General features: G+C 41.8%; 1 protein-coding gene across 3 annotated transcripts in view; it reads left to right on the top strand.

Annotated features, from left to right (window-relative positions):
• LOC115593889 (unconventional myosin-XVIIIa-like) overlaps positions 1-18941 on the top strand; it is a 76952-nt gene that overhangs the window by 7510 nt on the left and 50501 nt on the right. For 2 of the 3 annotated variants that reach the window (XM_030437567.1, XM_030437565.1), the window contains exons 3-11: positions 12291-12350; positions 13051-13138; positions 13460-13566; positions 13654-13830; positions 13975-14185; positions 14298-14440; positions 15237-15337; positions 15465-15528; positions 16265-16409. In XM_030437567.1, the coding sequence (XP_030293427.1) occupies positions 12291-12350; positions 13051-13138; positions 13460-13566; positions 13654-13830; positions 13975-14185; positions 14298-14440; positions 15237-15337; positions 15465-15528; positions 16265-16409 (1096 nt within the window). Of the gene's footprint in view, positions 1-2876; positions 3000-4979; positions 5004-6428; positions 7200-9747; positions 9838-10049; positions 10122-12290; positions 12351-13050; positions 13139-13459; positions 13567-13653; positions 13831-13974; positions 14186-14297; positions 14441-15236; positions 15338-15464; positions 15529-16264; positions 16410-18941 lie in introns of those variants that run through there. The other variant, XM_030437566.1, reaches the window with a different exon arrangement.

Here is an 18941-nt window from a genome sequence, read left to right as displayed (position 1 = left end):
CCCATTTAAATCACGTCATCCCCCTTTCGAGCAGGGTTATGTTACAGTAACAGACAGTATTAGCGCAGGCGCGGATTAGAAAGAGGTAGGGCTTTCTCAGGACAAAGCCGGTTGTTTGATGATAAACGCTGTACTTAAGATGTCATTTTCCCTTCCCTGCTTTCTTAACATGCATTTAATATTTTGTAACTAAATATTTTTTATTGCTTTGACGCATACAGCGAAGCAAGTTTCAGAGGCCGCCCTCTCATTTAATGAGTGACTGCGAGTGTTTTGACTGCTGTTCGACATATTGAGGCAAGACATGGTTGACATTCTTGGGTGTGGGACTGATAGCATGACTGTCAGTTAATGGGACACTGACACTTGTCAGGCACACCCTCATCTTGTAAGCCATAAATAAGACAGATATATTTTAACAGGGCATCATTTATTTGATTTATAGATACAATACATACGATACATTGTTGCTGTATTGAGATTATGGATATGTCTGTTTTAAAGGGGCACAGTGTAGTTTTGGAGAAGCAGTTCAAACTCAGAATGTTAATGTTTGTAATCTTAATGAAGTCATAAAATAAACTCAGAAATATTTAGTTTCCCCATAACAGAACAAACATGCTGTTCTCAGAGGAAAATAAGGTCCCCAGAACACTGTTTGAAGCAAGAAAGGTGGCAGGGTGTCCCACTTTCAGGAAAGAAAGTTCTGGTTCTCAGGCCTATTTACTATTAGTGAATCAAATCTGGGTCACATCCTGGACTTTTCATAAGACTGCTGACTGTGACGTGATGTCCCATGATTCATTTATGCTCTCAGAGTAGTTCCCCAAGCATGGACATAGGTCAAATGTCTTCTTGATCGCAGATTTCAATCTGAAATGATCATCTTAAATGAATAAATAGATGTAATGTAATGCTTTTATTTCTGGGATACATTCTGATGTTCAGCCATCTGGCGTTTTACCTCAGTGCCCAGATTAATAAGGGATTCCTAAATAAAGATATAGAAGATATTGTTGTGGAGGACCGGAGAATCTATGTTGTTTCTGTATATACCGTCTATGATATACTCCAAGAATGTAGTATTTCACTGCACTTAACACTACACAGCAATGCCACACGATTCGAAACAGCTTTCATAGTATGGACGAAGGATTTAAGTGGGACGGAATCAGCAGTGTTGATGGTGTGCAGTCCTTAATCTTTGGTCTGCACAAGCTCTGTGTAGACAAACAGCCGACAAGATGCTGTGCCCCAGTAACTGACTCTGGGGATTAGCAAACTGTGCTAGCTAGAGCAGCTCGGCTGTGTTTGGCCTTGCCTTGCCCGAGTGCTAACATGTGAACTTTATTATGAAGAAACGCCTCATAGTAGATTATAGTCTTTTTGCAGGAAGGCTGCATTTTTTTGCACCTCACAATTAAATTAGGAACAAATAAGTTGTTGTCAAAGGTTCTTTCGCTTCTGCTGACTCACTTAGTGGCTTTGCACTTTGCACACAAGCATTGTTTATGTGAAAAAATGACAGGTTCATGAGTTTATGAAGAGGAAAAGAGCGTGAGATTGGATTAGCTCATCCCTGCCCCAGCTGAGCCTGTTGCCACATCTCTGTGTTTTCATTGTGTGGCTACACTCCGTGGCACCGAACGAGCTGAACGCCTACCTCCAGGCGACGCAGCACATGTTTTGACCAAACTGGATTTACAGCAACGCAGTATTGACAAAACCTTCACTTTAAGCCGTGTCTTTAAACGTTGTGTTATTACTGGGCAAGACTTGTTGTAAGAAAAATGGCGTTGTTGGGCTGTTCTGCCAAAATCTCCGTGTCTGGTGCGACATTCTTACCAAGGTCTGTCACTGGACAATACAGCATGTCAAATTTAGGTCAGTAGTGTGCCTCTGTGTAATGGAACGACCCTTAGATGAGTTTATAGCTCCCTCTTGTGGCGCGAAAGGCATGGTGAGGAACACACCTCACACAAATATGACAGACATGTTGTGGTCTTGGATAATAGGTCCAAACACTTTGGCTGTTTGCATGTGTTTGCATGTTTATCCGTCTCCAAGTGTGTGTTACTGTGGCTGCATAGAGAGAAAGGTTTCCCCATTATAGGCGCAGCTTACAGGGAAAGAATGGGTTTCTTGTTTAAAGGGGCACTATGGAGTTCCAAGTCAGAATCGTGATATTCACAATATCAATTAGGTAATAAACGTTTTCATAACTGAGGAAACAAACTGTTCTCAGAGGAGGAGAATAAGGTCCCCAGAACACTGTTTGAAGCTAGAAAGGTGGCAGGGTCCGCCAAATATAAACAAATTGAAACAGTATGAAATGTCCTTTAAGGTCAGTTTGTTTATTCAGTTTATTCAGTCGTGAAAACATAGAGAGTTTGTTTCTTTGTATTGTTTAGACAAAAAAACCCAACTAATAATCTTCCCTAAAACTACGTAGTGCACCTTTAGTTTGCAGATATCCGTATGCTTCACATTGTTACAAATGTCTTACTCAGCCTGTCATTGTGGAGAAGAATGAAAGACTGAATAATCTGGAGCAGGGAAATGTTACCACAGATGAATCTCTCAACAGCGCTGTTGTTGTTTTTTGTAGAATGGAAATAAATGTTACGTCACACGGCGAGGAACACAACCTTCCCTGATTCCCTGTCGGCAGCAGAAGTGAGTGACAGGGAAAAGTGTCTGTGTTAATTGATGTGGGTCTGCAAATCCTATTTATAGCCCCGCCGTATCTCAGCAGCTGTCCCTTTTCTATCTCCCTGCCCAGCACCATCTCACGTTACTGCCCTCCACTCCCCAGACACAGCTTTACTTTACTGTGCTGTGCTGACTGTGACCCCGCCCTCCAAGGTTGCCCTCCCACTCACTCTGGACTTGCGAGCGTGTGCTCTTTGCCAGACCCGGGTCCTAGCCTGCCTCAGCCCTGACTGCACCGCTCCAGTGACAAAGCGAAGATTGGAAGGTTAACCAGGCCTAGAGAGAAGGTAATGGGCTCGGGCCTCTGGTGGACTGTGTGTGTGGCGAGCAGTGTGAATCGGCTCAGAGTGTACATGCTCTGCTTAGCAGTTCCATTTGGGCTCTGATGGCGTCTCAGAATGGCCTCCTTTCCTGCTGAAAACTATTTATAGGAGTGGACTCTGATGAAAGTGGGGCCAGAGATGGTGAAACACGTTGAGGAAATGTGGAAAAGGCCAACTTTAGTTTATGAACTGTCGATGAAAAGTTGTGATAGGCATTGTTACACATTTGCGCAAGTTGCATGTTTGCCTGGTCATTACGTGGAGTGATGTTTAAGTGTGAAAATTGCAAGTATGTTTGTTTGATTCCTCTGTCAGTCGAGCATTAATATTGACGACTGTTTGCCTCAAAATCAAGAACGCATATTTTTCCCGTTGCTTGTAGTGCCATTTATCCTTTTAGATTGTTTTGGTGTGAGTGACAAAGCTTTGGAGATATCTGCCTGTCTTCTCTCGAATACAATGGAACTAGATTGCACTTAGCTCGTGGTGCTCAAAGCGTGAGAAAAGTGTATTTAAATTTCCCAGTAATCATGACCTGGTGACTCAAGATAATCCACAGATATTGTTGTGAGAGGTTTGTACGCCCATGAGCAAATGGGCGCATATTTCTGAATGATGATATGTTGTACTTTGGTAGAGAGAAAATAGTTCCCACATGAAGCTGTTCAGGCTTGTAGATTATCTTGAGAAACCAGGTCTTGATTTTCGGAAAGAGACATTGTTGTAGGATGTGAATGTTAAAGGTGCAATATGGAGTTTTGGAGGAAATTTTTTAATCAGAAAAGAAGGATTTTCCTTGACAAAGTTTGTATGCTTAAACAAACTAAATAGTCTATGTCAGTTATAGGAAAAATACATATTCCTTTAGTTTTTATTACCTATCAATATTATAAATATTCCAATTATGAGTTTGAATTTCTTCTTTAAAACTACATAATACTGCTTCAATGGTCCTGGGCTCAGCTCGTACATCAGTGTGACGATACGGTAAGAAAATAGTTCCTGCGTGAAATAGTTCACAACTAGGTCTGTGGTCTTGAGTAACTGGGGCATGATGTTTTTCAAATATATACATTTTTGCCGTTTTGAGTGCCATGTAGTTCCGTTATATTCGAATGAAGGCAGATATCTTAACGGCCGATATCTCAAAAACTCTGAAAGTCACACCAAAACAATCTCGATGGATAACTAACACGAACGGTACCAGGAAAATATGTATTTTTGATTTTGGGGTGAACTGTCCCTTTAATTTAAAAACAATCTCTGTTATATGAAATGGACTTGTGTTTCCTGATTGACCCGACTGATCGCTACACACGAAACAAATGACCAACATTACATATATTCACTGAGGTAAAGGGTAGTTCTTCATACATGGTGTATTGAGTGTAACGCCCACGTACTACACAGTGTGTTGTTCTTGTTTGTTCAGTTGTTTCTCGTTGTCTGATGAAAGCAAACCATTTCATTTTGCTGTTCATGTGCTCTGTCCTCAGTGCTGCATGGTCCCACTGCCCTGTTGGTGTATGACCTGTTGTGTGCAGAAAACAAGTTCCCAGTATCCCACCGCTCACCCCTAAAAAAAAATCCCATTTCTTCATCGCTCTGCGCAGCACCCCCTCCTCCTCTCCTCTCCGACTGTCTCTTTTTTACTATCCTCTCATCATTCCATACATTTGTTCTCCACGTCGCCCAGCTTGTTCCATGACCACTGGCCGATCACCATGGCGTACAAATCACGCTTTTCATTCTGGGAGCAAAAGGGAAGTCTCTTGCTTTTTCTGTGGTTTTTCTGTTTTTTGTTTGTTTTTGCCTTTCAGTTCGTATCTTGCATGCAGTGGCTTGTTGAATTTGTGAAAATGTTTCCTTGATGTTGATGGAGTTAAGCTTTGGTCTGAATATGCGGTTTGATCTTTTCTTTTTGTGTTGCTTTTTCTTGTGTAGGTCAAAGTTGAAAACAAGCCAGATGTAAGTGCTTCTTTCACCGGCGCCGCAATTCGCATGATGCTGAAAATGTTTTGTGTGCGAGATTAAAGAGAAAAAAAATGGCTACTAATTATGATCACAACACTCTGCAAGATGAAGTCAGCTTCATTTGCCACGGTCCTGGGAAGTCAGTTCACCATGTGAGGAATTTGGAAAACAGTGAGGACAAATACAGTCCATAATCATTATTAAGGGTGTAGAAATAGTTCTTGAAGTAATGTTCATTAATCTCAGGACAACTTCTGTTTGGAGAAATTTGGAGAAGTATTTTATAACCATTGTGTCTCTTCATTGTCAACACTGAGCATCACTTGGCTCGTTAGAAACTTTGGTAAAAGCATTAGACCTCTGAGGGACAAGACTGATATCAAAACACCACTAAGTCCCATTTCGACCAGGGATCTCTTTCACAAAGTAGACCAAAATGCTTCCTGGAAAATAAACCCAACAACTTTATAAAATAAGTTTAAGAGTTTAAGAAAGAAAGTTAAAAAATACAAAAATAATCATCAGAATGACTTTATGGCATCTGTTTATTAATTCTTTTGCAAGAGATATCCACCGAATTTACAATGTTAACCAGCCAGTCCAGTCCTGTCCCAGTCCGAAGCTCTTGGGCTTGTAAACCCCAACACTTTTCCATGCTCCCACACTGGACTCCTAGATGCATGGCTAACAGAGCTAATTAGCTAACGGCAGCTACAGTTTGCAGCAGTTAGCGGTTACTCCAGCAATATTTGCCCCCCGTATGTTAGCAGCCAATTCTTATATCACATCTTAAAAAAAACACACAAACAAGGTGTTTTTTGGTTGCAGTAAGAAAGAAAAATCTACCAAAGGAACAAGTTGAACAAAAAAGTTGTTGGTTAATTCACTGAAATGCTACTTTCTAGTGTAATTAGATATTTTGACTAGAAATTAGACAAATACACTTACCAAGATTTAGATTTTTGACTTTTTTTCAGTGACTTGGACGGCAATGCTGACCAGTTCACTTTTGAATATAATGCACAATAATTAGGAAATAATGAATCTCTTAAGTCCTTTGATACATGCTATCCAGCATATAAAGATACTAGCATCAATATACCACACATCTCTATAATCCATAACAGCCAAATCTTTGATGTTGACATATTTGAGGTCAGACAGAGTACATTTTTTGCTCAGTTTGCCAATAAGATAGAATGAAAAAAATGTTCTATCAACTCGCCTGTTCCCATGCATTAGCTTGAGTGAGGGTTTTAAGATAGATAAATGGAAATACAGAAGCTCACATAAATCAGTTTTTGATTAATCCTTGACAGAGTTTCTGTGCCCAGAACTGGCTGTTGAATCTTTGACAGTTAATCTTATCAGCCATGGGAATAACTGTGCTATCATCTGCCTTGCTCTATTTGTATCCAGTCTGATGTAGATAGTAGTCAACCTCAGGCAGTCACTAAACCTACGCAGGACGCCGGAAGTGGTCCACAGTCAACTGCATCTGCGGCTGAAGAGTCCAACATTAACGCCAACATGGGCGGCCCGGACGATCCGAAAGATGAGGCAACTTCCAAAAAAGTCGTGAGGGTTGTGAGAAGAGTTGTCAGACGTGTGGTTCCTGCTGCGACGGAACAGCAGACCCGGCCTCTTCTTTCCGAGGCTGCCTCCGCTGCAGAATCTGTGGTCAGAACCACCTTCCCTGCTAAGGTGGACAAGGATGACATCTCCATGGGCCTTACCAGCCTAATGGGTAGAAGTAGAACCAAGGAACACCGGCCTCGCACTCGAACCCAAGACCGCAGCGAGGACGCCAAAGAAGAGGTCAAAGGTGAAGAAAAAGTGGAGAAAGAGGAGGAAAAACCTCCTGTGGAAAAACCAGAGGAGGCCACACCTGCACCAAACCCTGCACCCTTAAAGTCCAACCCCCTCAGCCCTCCTGCTGGGTTCATTCCTGCTCCAACTCCCAAACCAGACCCTTTGGCACCACCAGCTGGTTTCATCCCTGCCCCCAAACAGAATCTGTTGACTCCCCCCCCTGGTTTCATACCTGCCAGAAAATCCAGTCCTGTCCCTCCAAAACAAAATGCCCTGGCAAGACCCCCAGGATTCATCCCTGTCACAAAGACAGACCCCCTGGCTCCTCCTGCAGGGTTCATCCCAAAGCCTCGCCTATTTGTTGTCAAGAAACCGGAGGTACTGAGCGAAAGAGGAGCATGTTTTTTACTTAACCTCTGAGTGGAGCATGCAGCGTGACAATAACACAGACATTCCTGCTCATATAACCCTCCTCATAATGTTTACCCCGAGAGAAATCTTCAACTTGAGATTGGCCCTTTGGATATAGATCATCGTGACTAGGAGTTATAATTAGCCTACAACCAAATGACACCTTTTACACTTTTCTCCAAAAGTACAAGTTCTGCTCTTGAGTGCTGACAAAAACGAGCCTTGATATAATGAAGCCAGCCTGAATAAGTGAAGGGAAGCAGGGTGCATGTACCAGCTCATGATCAGACTTCATCAGTGGGCATAAGGGTGTACTAATGGCCTGCACTCTGGTCGACTGGTCAGCTGGAGTTGTCTCTGAGCGCTGAGCTGTGACTCATTACTGTCACTTACGTCAGGCAGAGCATTGAAGCTGGGCTCTGACTGCTGTAGACCACTGAGGATGAGGCTTTAAGGATCTTTTTGGATGGCTTTTTTGAAGAAATAGCAGTCAGGATATGAATGATGTTGATGAATATTGAGTAGGTCTTTCACAAATTAAACAACCCTTTTCAAATACAGATCTGAGATGATCGTGTATCACAATTCTCCAAATCCACAAATTGTATAAACTTTTGATTTTAAAGTAGACATATTATGCTAATTTTGAGGTTATAATTTTAATTTTTTTCAGTTTTGTCTGTCAGCATGACAGCTGCTCTGTTTTAGCAACTGTCTCTTAAAGGCCTGCCCCTCCCAAATTCCCAGTCTGCTCTGATTGGTCAGATCACACATGCCTGACCCAGCACCACTGACAACAACAGAGCAGCTGAGTTAAATCAGTTGTTACATACCAAACTTGCCAGCAGGCATAAATTATGAAAATGTGTGACTCTGTGACAGAGTGTGATGTCACCAAGTCACGGAATTAAGGGCAAGACTAATGACAAGGAGCTTCTGTTGGTGAGGACTTTGACCTTTTTAACTTACAAGATCTTTTACTTGCAAACGAACATAAAACACTGTAGGAGAGGAAAAACAAAAACAAAAAAAAAGCATGGTAGGTTTCCTTTAAGGTCCTTTTTCAGATATGTATGCCATTGTTAAACTATCGAGACTTGATTTGTAAAAATCAGCATTCCATTGGTTTTATGCTCTGACAACTTCACATTTTCACATTCTTTAAAAACTTAGGCCACGTAATAACAGTATTGCAGCATTCAATGGGGAACAAGCTGTTAAACAGAACAAACAGAGTCAACAGTATTCTTGTTTTTCTCCAGACACACGCTGAACATGGTAAAGACGAGAGAAGTGCTGCTTTCGTTTTGATAACTGAAGACGAATGCTAATGTTGAGCGATTTTTAAGGCAGAATTGAACTCATGACACCCCTGTCATGTGTTTGTGCAGGTTGGAACTCGTATTCGCCAATGTCATTTTGCAGCTCTCCCGGTTCAAACTCATAAGCTGTCATGGCACCGCTTTCAATTTGTAGCTCAGACAAGGTTATGTTTTTATCCTGTTGTTTAGTGTCTCTGGCATTTTTGTCTGTCAGCAGGCCATCTGAAAATTTTATCAACACATGTCCATGAAATTTGGCGACAAGCTGGAATTTGGCCGCGCAGTGAAGGATTGGATTTTTTGAGATAGGGACCTTGTATTTGTGCTGAGGGATATTGTGTTTTGAACTGCTCTAGGGAGATATTTAGTCTTCTGATATTTAGGGCAGGATCAAGATGTTGGCTGAAATGTACATTTATATGTGACTTTTCTGCTCTCATTGGAGCTACACATGGATGTAACAATTTCAGCCATTACTATGAGTGACAACAAAACTTCCCCTGGGAAAAAAAGTTTGTTGAATTCTAACTTTCAGCATATTGCCCAACAGAGAAAGAGTTAGATTAAACCCAGCTCTATAATCGTCCCACTCAGCCAATCTCAAAAAAGTAAAAATGAATCACGAGTAAAGATCTTATCATGATTAGAAAAGTTTTTAACTGCACAACCTCAACTTTAAATACGATTGAGATGAAAACAGAAGCAGATATGAGGCATAACAAATGACATTGATCCTAGTGCCACAGCTGCATACACGAAGGTGCTAAATTATAAAACCCGATGGTTTAATTTCAGGTGCTAATACCAGATCTCTTGGATGTGGATGCAGCTGTATGTGAATTCCGCTGAGACAACACTAAGTTAATTAATTATTTGCAACAGATTTTAGTAAGTAACCACTGACAAACAAAAGCCTTGAACCATCCTTCTTTTGCTGCAGTGCTTAATGATCCAATTTTCTTTAATAGTCATTTTCCCTGACTCATTTCCTGGTTGAATTAATTGGAAAATTAAATTAGGGTTGTTAATGCTCCTTTGAAGTTTGGTTGTGGTGTTGGATGTGTGTATCCAGAGTTAAAAGAAAAGCTCAACACGTAGATGTCTTTCTCATCTTTCCATTTCATGTCCATCTGTGTACGCGTGTCTGTACGTCAAACTGTGTGTCTGTGAATATTTGCATATATCGTGTGAAGGTAAAGGAGACACCTTGTCCCCCTGTGGCCCCAAATGGTAAACCCTCCTCCGTTGAGCCACCCAAGGCTCAACCTGCACCAAATAAACAGGTGTGTGTGCATCTGGCTGCAATGGTACATGTAACCGTGTGTGTTTCTCACATTCAAAATCACTAAACTTTTTTTTTTTTTTTTTAACACGGAATGCGTGTGTGTGCTCGTTCGTTTTTCGGTTTGTCGAAAGTAGACGATTGTAGCACTTACTCCTGGAGCACTGATTTCACTTTCTGGCTATTGCAATTGCAATTGTTATCTAACTATAGGTCCAAGAGCTGATTCCCACTGACGAAGATCACAAGCGCGTGAGGAGGATCTTCACCACTGATGGCAAAGATGTAACTTTTATCACCCTATATTTGTTTGGTTTGCAACTGCCTTGCTACTGTATACTAAGGATCACCCTGTGACCAGGTCCTACTGCCAATCGGGTTGATGTCATTTCTATGTTCCCCGGGCCCTGTGTTCCCCAGATTTATGTTGCACATAAGGTGAACGTGAGAAATGAGTCTATGTTTTCTGATACAACATTATCTGCTTCGTCAAAATCCTGTGTGGTAGGGTTAGGGTTAGTTTTCACGACCCAAGTTCAATAGGAGGCTCATGTGTTTCAACAGATTATTTAACTTGGAAACATAGGGCCCTGGGAACATAGAACTTGTGGAACTTTGGACCCTAGAAGCATAGGAACTGAGAACATAGGAAATGGGAATATAGGACCATGGGAACACAAGACTTTGGTAACATGGGACCTGGGGAACAGAGGACCCTGGGGAACATAGGGCCCGGGAATATAGGACTTTGAGAACATATGACAATGGGAACATATGACCTTGGGAACATAGATCCCTAGGAACATAGGACCTGGGGAATATAGGAACCTGGGAACATAGGACCTTGGGAACATAGGTCCCTAGGAATATAGGACCTGGGGAATATAGGAACCTAAAACACAGATAATCTTCTAAGGTTATAATTGTTGCACTGTCAGCTACCTGGTGTAAAATCTGAAAGTTTGCAGGATATTTTCTATGACTCATACTTCAGCGTTAATTCAGGAGAAGGAGATGTCTTGGAAAGAAATATTTTGATTTGTTAAAACAATCCCTTCAGGTTAACGGGAAAAACTTTCTGTGGATAAGCTGATTTTAATTTTCACTTCTCAATATTAACTTATCTTCAATAAATGCTATCTTAAATTGTATCCTCTGAGGTTGCTTGGTAACACTTGAACTCAATTGTAAACCTTTTGATATTTAATTTAGCAGCTTTAGTTCTGTGTTTTTCTTTCTCATTGCCTTCCTCTCATTCATCCTGTGGTAATAATTGCTTCGTTATCAGGTCCAGAGGAGCACCTTTGTGTTGTACGACGATGTTCTTCGCCTGCTGTGATTATTTTGGCTGTGCTTATGAGGCAGTTCTTCTCTCAAAGTGGAGAGTGCTCCTTGCTTTGATCTCCTGTTGTCTCAATTTGTGTCCCATGTCTGTGCTTTTGCTTCTCCGTGGGTCATTGGATCCTGACTTGCTGCTGTCCTCTTTGCTGTTTGCATGGCCAGCGTGCCAGAGGCCACAAATCCGCTCAGGTACAGCCTGCTCGACCGCGGGCCCGCCGCACTCCCCTCGCCTGTAGTTTGTTCTCTTCTACTGACCCGTCTCTGCCCTACTTTGTGTGTGGCTGCGCGCTTGACTTTGTCTGGTTCATGGGCCCGGACTTTTGTAAAGTGACAAAAACAGCGGTCACCAAAGTTGGGTCAGGGATTCTTGATCAAGATTAATAATAGATTACATTTACTTCAATGCACAGCTGTCTTTTTCTCTCTCTGCTTTTGTTCTTTACACTCACATGTATATACTGAGGTTATACTGTGCTCATATGCAACAGCAAACCGCTTTTTACGGATCTTCAATTACATTATTCTGATGAAATGGGTGTCTGTGACTTAAAAACAAAACAAAACAACTCGAGGAATCCCTGATTTTGCTTGCAGTGATTCACTATATTTGTACATTATATTTCAGTATATCCTTGTGCTGATTCTATAGCCGGGTTCATTAGCAATGACTATTACATTGTTTTACACCTAGCTGCACGGTTCCCTGAATTCATAGCTCACTGTGAACAACTGATCTTATTAACTGTGACTGTTAGTATGAATTAGCATGAATTTCCCCACAGAGCCACACACTGCACTTCAGTGCACCTTGTAATCCCTGCTCATTAATGCATTGATATTGTAATTTTTTTTATGGTGATCACTTGAATGACTCATTCTGCTGCTGTTGCTTGACTTATTAGTGCATCATTGAACCGCTGCAGCGTTTTTGTATTGTGTGTTTCACTCGTAATGATTTGACGACGTGCTATAAAAGTTGCTCGCCGTCCTGTTTTTGATCGTGCACTTCAAGGCGTGCTGTCAAACTTCGGCCTAAAGTTTTAATTATATCCCAATCGCTAAAAATACTGACTGACTCAGTTGAATTCTGCTCCTTCCCTTCCTCCTCTCCAGTCAAAGCTTGTCGAGGACCCCGTGGCGATCCTTCAGGCGGCGCACTCCGCTGCAGCTAAGGTCTGACAGCGGCTACGGCTGACTGTAGCTCTCGTTGCATCCCCTCGTCTTTCAGAGTGATGTGTGTTTTGTGGTTTAGTCTGTGATGAACTAGAAAAAGAATACGAATAATTTAGTTAGTGAGGAAATCCCCTACAGTTGTTGTGGTGTCACGGAGCACTCTGCGCTTCACTACTTCTTCCTGCTCTCCCCACATTGTAACTAGAGGGAGAAAGGACACAGAACATGCTTTCTTGGTGCAGATGTCCGATGTGTATTATGTAAGCCTAATTGCATGTCTGGGGGAAGTATGTGTGTTTAAATGCATGACTCACGCCACTTGATTTGGCTGTTGGTGGTGTTTATTTCTGTGCAATGTATTTTGTGACGAAACATCCGTCTCGCCTCCTGTCTGTGCGTCTAAACACATTAAATGCAGTCTCTCTAAAAGGTGGCAACCACGGGTACTGTAGTTCTTTTGTGCAGCGCTGGTGTATAATTGTCACCACCGAAAGAAGAACTCTGCCCAAGGAATTTTAGTCCCCCTCATAGTATTTCTCTAATGAGTGTGAACTGCATGTTAATCCGTGCTTGTCATCTGTAGGATCCTTGTGGAAGTCAGTAATGCAGGTGTCTGATTTAACTGCCAATCAGTTTTTCTAACGTGCAGTTATTGATTCTGCAAGTTTTTTTTCTCATTGTCTCGATCTGTTTCCAACAGGGAAAGACTGAGGAGCAGATCACGGCAGAGAAAGCCTGGTACAACACAGACAAAGTATGGCTTGTCCACAAGGATGGATTCTCGTTGGGTGAGTCAAACTTTGTCATTTCTCTATCCCGTCTGTTTCTGGGTGACTTTTCTGTAGAGGTGGGCTTTGGAGGCTTCTAATATTTTAATGTTAAAAGAGGCAACCAGGCTAGACTACCCTGTTTTCCCCTCAGGCTGTGTGTAATTAGACTCAACACGTTTGCAACATTGAATGCTCGTTCAGTTTTAATGAAGCTCAGACATTATTAAAAGAGATACAACCGCCCCATATTAACCGACTTGTATGATAAGATGGAGATTTTGCACTCAGGGTCGAGATCATATCATGATAAATTAACTCCCGTGTTTTTCCTGCACGCAGCAACCCTGCTGAAGACAGAGGCAGGCAGTCTGCCAGAGGGGAAGGTGAAAATCCGCCTGGAGAGTGATGGATCTTTATTGGATGTGGACGAAGACGATGTAGAGAAGGTATTTAATCATCAAATCAACTCTGAACCGCATCAATTACAGATGACACCGGGTGAGTATTTGACCGCCTCTGACTTTGAATTCCAGGCGAACCCTCCGCTGTTCGACCGAGTGGAAGACCTGGCCTCGCTGCAATATTTGAATGAGTCGAGCGTGATGCACTCCCTGAGGCAGCGGTACGGCGCTAACCTGGTGCACACCCACGCTGGGCCCAACATGGTGGTCATTAACCCCATTAGCGCCCCCTCCATGTACTCCGAGAAGGTAAGCTGCTGCCTGTGCTCATGTAATGACTCATCTCTTATGGAATAATCAGAATATGGGAATCACAGTGAATATATAAATTGACATGTACAACCTTTGTCCTATTTGGTCCTCTGCTTGACTGCTTCTTTGCCTTCTTTCCAGGTGATGCAAATGTTCAAGGGCTGCAGGAGGGAGGACACAGCCCCGCACATTTACAGCATGGCCCAGGCTGCCTATAGGAACCTCCTGACCACTCGCCAGGATCAATCCATTGTCTTGCTGGGCAAGAGTGGTTGTGGCAAGACCACCAACTGTCAACACATCATCCAATACCTGCTCACCATTGCTGGCAGCACCAACAAAACATTCTCCAGTAGGTTGGGAAAGGATCCAAACTCTAAAGGGAATGTAAACATGGTGTTGTATAAAGTTGTTGTTAATGTTTTTAACCCACCAAATGACTTTATTTTCTTTGTTGTCTGTAGCAGAGAAATGGCAGGCGGTCTACACAGTGTTGGAGGCATTTGGGAATGCCTCTACCTGTATGAATGGGAATGCCAGTCGCTTCTCTCACATTGTTTCCTTGGACTTTGACCAGGCGGGCCTGGTGACCTCAGCCTCTATCCAGGTACAAACAAGCTAACCCGTCCACCAGACTAAATGTAATGTTTCTGCAAACTACAGATTAATGATATTACAACTCTACGTTCCTTTAGGTTCAGTGTTCATTTTTATGTTTATGTGAACTACTTGGTTAGAGTTTGGAAACTAAAATTTTTTGGGCTTACAAAGTTGTGTCACCACAAACACTGACAAATTGTCCCGACGTCTTGTCAAAAATAGCCAGTTTTGTTGCCTCTAACGCAACTTAAAAAATGTTCTGACTTCTTGTTAAAAATATTTTGTGGTTTTTGTGCTTACACATCTTGAAAGGCTGCTCCGAACAGTGTTCTCTTGTTAAAATTATCCACAAATGTCTACTCAAACATTGTTCCCTGGCTTGGAAGCCGCCTCGGCCAGCTGTCATGGCGCCACAATCCCACTACACCTCCTGACGTGAAAGTTCGCTCACACATGAAATGTGGATGTGACACATATTGTAGAAATGTTAATATGATACGAAAGACACGTACAAGTTGGAACATATCCGTGGGTTTGCATAAACATAAAATGCCAACATTTTTATTCTGGTGACTGGGCGGAATAAAGAGATTCATGTATTCATCTCTCAAGTCACTGGTGCTCAGCTTCTGAGTTTCCTACTCATGCGTACAATATCTGCTATGATCTCAGACAGTGTGTCATAAAGTAGCATAGATTTCTCACCAAACTCCAGCGGGTTTTGTTATTATGTTTACTCGCACTGCCTATAATAAATGCTATTGTTTATCCTGCTAATATCCTGTTCTGCTGTGGCCCTGCAGACGATGCTCCTTGAGAAGATGAGGGTGACAAGAAGACCAGACGGAGAGTCGACATTTAATGTCTTTTACTACCTGATGGCTGGGGTAGACAGCTCTCTTAGGTCAGGATTTTATACATGCATGTTTATATGTCGCTATGACATAATACTGCTTCTGTAACTCTACACATGTAGTTATTAGCAGACATGAGTGATGTTTATGTCTTATGTGTTCTAATTTTTTCATCAGGACCGAGCTGCATCTGAACCACTTTGCTGAAAACCATGCATTCACAATCATGCCTCAGGCTAAGGTAAATATCTTTTGTTAATGGAAGACTGGCTCACTTTTACCTTTTATAAAGCTGAATGTTTATGCACTTCATATGCATATTCATGCCAAGTTTTTCCTCGCTTGAATTTAGGGTCTAAGGACAGAGGATGTCGTTCACCGAACAGATTGTAAAGCCCACTCAGGCGATGTGATTGCTAATTGCTATTTGAATAAAAACTGATTTGATTTGATTTATACGAATGCAGCTATTTCTGGTGAGCGTGGCTGAAAACAAATCCCTGTGTGTTGTGCACCAGCACTCCAAGGGTAAAACTGAAATGTTTTATTATCCTTTCAATACACTGTGCACAGTGCTACTCACCTGTTCTCACACAGAGGCATGATGTCCTATGATGGATTATAGGAGTTAACAAAACACCAAGATACGCTGAATATTATAGACTCTACGTTGTCGTCACTCAGAAGAGCAATAAGTCATCAGTCCTTTGCTCAATACATGTGGTGCCCTTATAACAGACAAATAATTCAAAAGAATTTTCTCAATAGAAACGAGAGCGGGCCAGAGAGCGTGTTTTTGAAAGATGGTGCAATCTCAACAACTGGCAGAGCAATCAGTGATATTTATCAATAACCTCGCTGAACCACGGCAGATGGAGTCAGCTTGTTCTAATCCTATTTTAACTCATAAAAAGAGAAGTTTTCATCGGTAAAAAGTTCAAAAATGAATTTTACTTTTGATGTGTGCTATCTGCCAGACTGAGGATAAGCAGCGGGCCTCGCAGCAGTTTTCCAAGCTGCAAGCAGCCATGAAGGTTCTGGGGATCAGTGCTGATGAGCAGAGAGCCTTCTGGCTTGTCCTCGGGGCCATCTACCATCTCGGGGCTGCAGGAGCCACTAAGGGTAAGAGTACCCCCAGAATAATTTTTCATTTCGTAGCTGCATCTTTTATTTGCATGCAAAGGATCATCCTGGATTTGTTCACCCGACAGTGAACGGTGAAACAGCCAAAATGGCCGAAAGTTAGCTGATACCGTTTTAATGAAACGTGGCGTAATCTCAAAAATGTCAAACCTGCATTATCTCACTGCAGGTAACAGCTTCAGTGTGATGCAACACTGCTGTAATCCAGAGAGCTCAATAATGCATTTGCACTTTAGAAGATGTTGCACAGTGCACAGGTTGTTAAACTGCTCTACTGCACTGATCTGTACCTAAAAAAAAAAAAACAGGCAGGAAAGCATTCAGTGACTTACAATATCCACAGACCCCTTGCCACAGATGTATTTTTTCTGCTGGATCTCGTCTTCATTGTTTGGGTACCCGGATCGGCAGAATAAATGTTGGCAATGTACGTTTCTGCAAAGAAAACATGGATATGTTGAAGCTTTTTATTTATTTACGTTGCAACCTTACGTCCCTTCAGGTTCAGTTTTCAATTTTGTGTTGTGGTAACGCAGAAGAAGATGATGTTTTGGCTTAGAATAACTGTTTTTGTCTCCATAATATCATATTTTAGCTCTCACAAGCACAGTTGGAGATGGTCACTGGGTCGCTTTAAAACTATCCACCGGTTTCGCACTTAAAAATGTTGAAACACAGTCTCGATCAACAGTCACTGGCCTAGGTACCTCTTCAACTACCATCCCCTCCACCTCCTGATGTGAAAGTCAGGTTATAAACATGTAATATGAACGTGAAATGAGATGTCATTATGGTACATATGACATGTACGAATGTGACGCATCAGTGGTTTGCAAGAATGAATTACCAACATTTTATTCTGGGGACTACACTGTGTTTTATCTCCTTAGATCTGGACCTCTGTCAGGTTTGACCTTGTTAATCCTTCCTGAACGATCAGACTGAATAAACCAAACGCTGTTTATGCTGCAGCAGCTCGTACTACTGGCAAAATCCCAGAGTTCATAATTGTGAGGAAACACTGTTGCCAGCTCAGGGACAAAAAGAAAACATCATTTTGATTCTGGCCTTAAACCGTGACAAACCTTTTATCTTGTCATAAGAATGCATCAGAGGACTAATGGGAAGGGAGCAGTCCTCTTAAACATGAGGATTTGTTCGCGTCTTTGAAGCTGTTTGTATGATGACACCTAACGTAAGAGAGTTTGACTGGTTTTTGCTTTTAAAGTAATAGATCTGCCTCCCTGCAACATTCTTGCTCTTATTTAAAAAAATTGGATGTCTGCCATTTGAAAAGGTTGAGGGTGTCGAAAAGAGTTTCTATTATCGGTGAGCTGCGATTACTCAGATTACTTTCTGTATGAAGGCGCCCTTGCCCGGAGGATAGAATTATGCATGTCTTTTCAAATAAAGAGATTGACTTCTTGCTTATACTTTACACACTGAACTCTGTATATCATGCGTTGGAACTGTATTTACGGCACCTCAGAAGTCAAACCGAGGATACCGCATCAATTAACTCAATTTCTAACAAACTATGATGTACCAGAATATAAGTCAACATAGAGTTCACAAGGAAGGAGTAGCAGCAGTGACTCCATACTTAGTTTGTTCACTTTTTCACTCTTTTTCCACACTTGCCAGTCACATAATCAGACTTACTTGCCAAATTATTTTCGGTGATCCTCTCCAGCTGGCTGACAGTCTTTTTTTTTTAATGGCACTATAACACCATCCAGGAACAGTTTTATATGATATCCATCCCCACATAGAATCTGCTATTTGGAATACAGATCATAAACCACTTACTTGGTGACTTATGGATTTAGCGCCTGCTGACCTCCCATAAAACCCAAGTGGTTCTCATGAAGCGACAATGCATCATGGGATGAAAGTCATGACACATTCATGGCACTTATATATATTTTTTCATAATCATACTCTAATTACAAAAAAGCTTGCCCTGCTCGCCTGACTTGGTTTGTGTACTGGACTGTCACACAGAATATAAACTGTATTAATGACTCTGTTTAGTGACTGTGCAGCTTCGCGGTGCAACACAAGAGGGCAGCACTGGTCTCTAATCCACCAAACCCAAATTAAAAAGGACAGCATGACATGAACTTATCCCCATATAGTGTACTGTCTACAGTTATATCTGACAAGATAGAAGAAAAAGGCTGTGAGTCTGCTTTTTAAGAGCAAATATTAAACCTATGTTTTTTTTTTGCAATCTTTAAGAGTCATACACTCCTTAATGTTTGATTCAGTAATATTGGCAAATCCAATTTCCTCTTTCTGATGTCTGACCGCAATTTAAATAACTGTGGTGGTGAAAATCTATCAAAGCAAATATTTAAATGTCTTCACTTGCCTCCACAGCCATCCTGCTTATCGTCAGCGGGAGCATGCAGGGCCTCTGCAGCGCTGATGAAACAGATAGGGCCCACTACTCTGTGTGAAATCCCCCAGTTTCTCTCTTAAGTCTTAGAAGATACCACTTCACGGCGG

The sequence above is a fragment of the Sparus aurata genome, chromosome 13, assembly GCF_900880675.1.
Source record: "Sparus aurata chromosome 13, fSpaAur1.1, whole genome shotgun sequence".
In the NCBI taxonomy this organism is placed as follows: domain Eukaryota; kingdom Metazoa; phylum Chordata; class Actinopteri; order Spariformes; family Sparidae; genus Sparus; species Sparus aurata.
The sequence above is the reverse complement of the archived record's forward strand: the minus strand, read 5'-3'. Positions and strand labels throughout refer to the sequence as shown.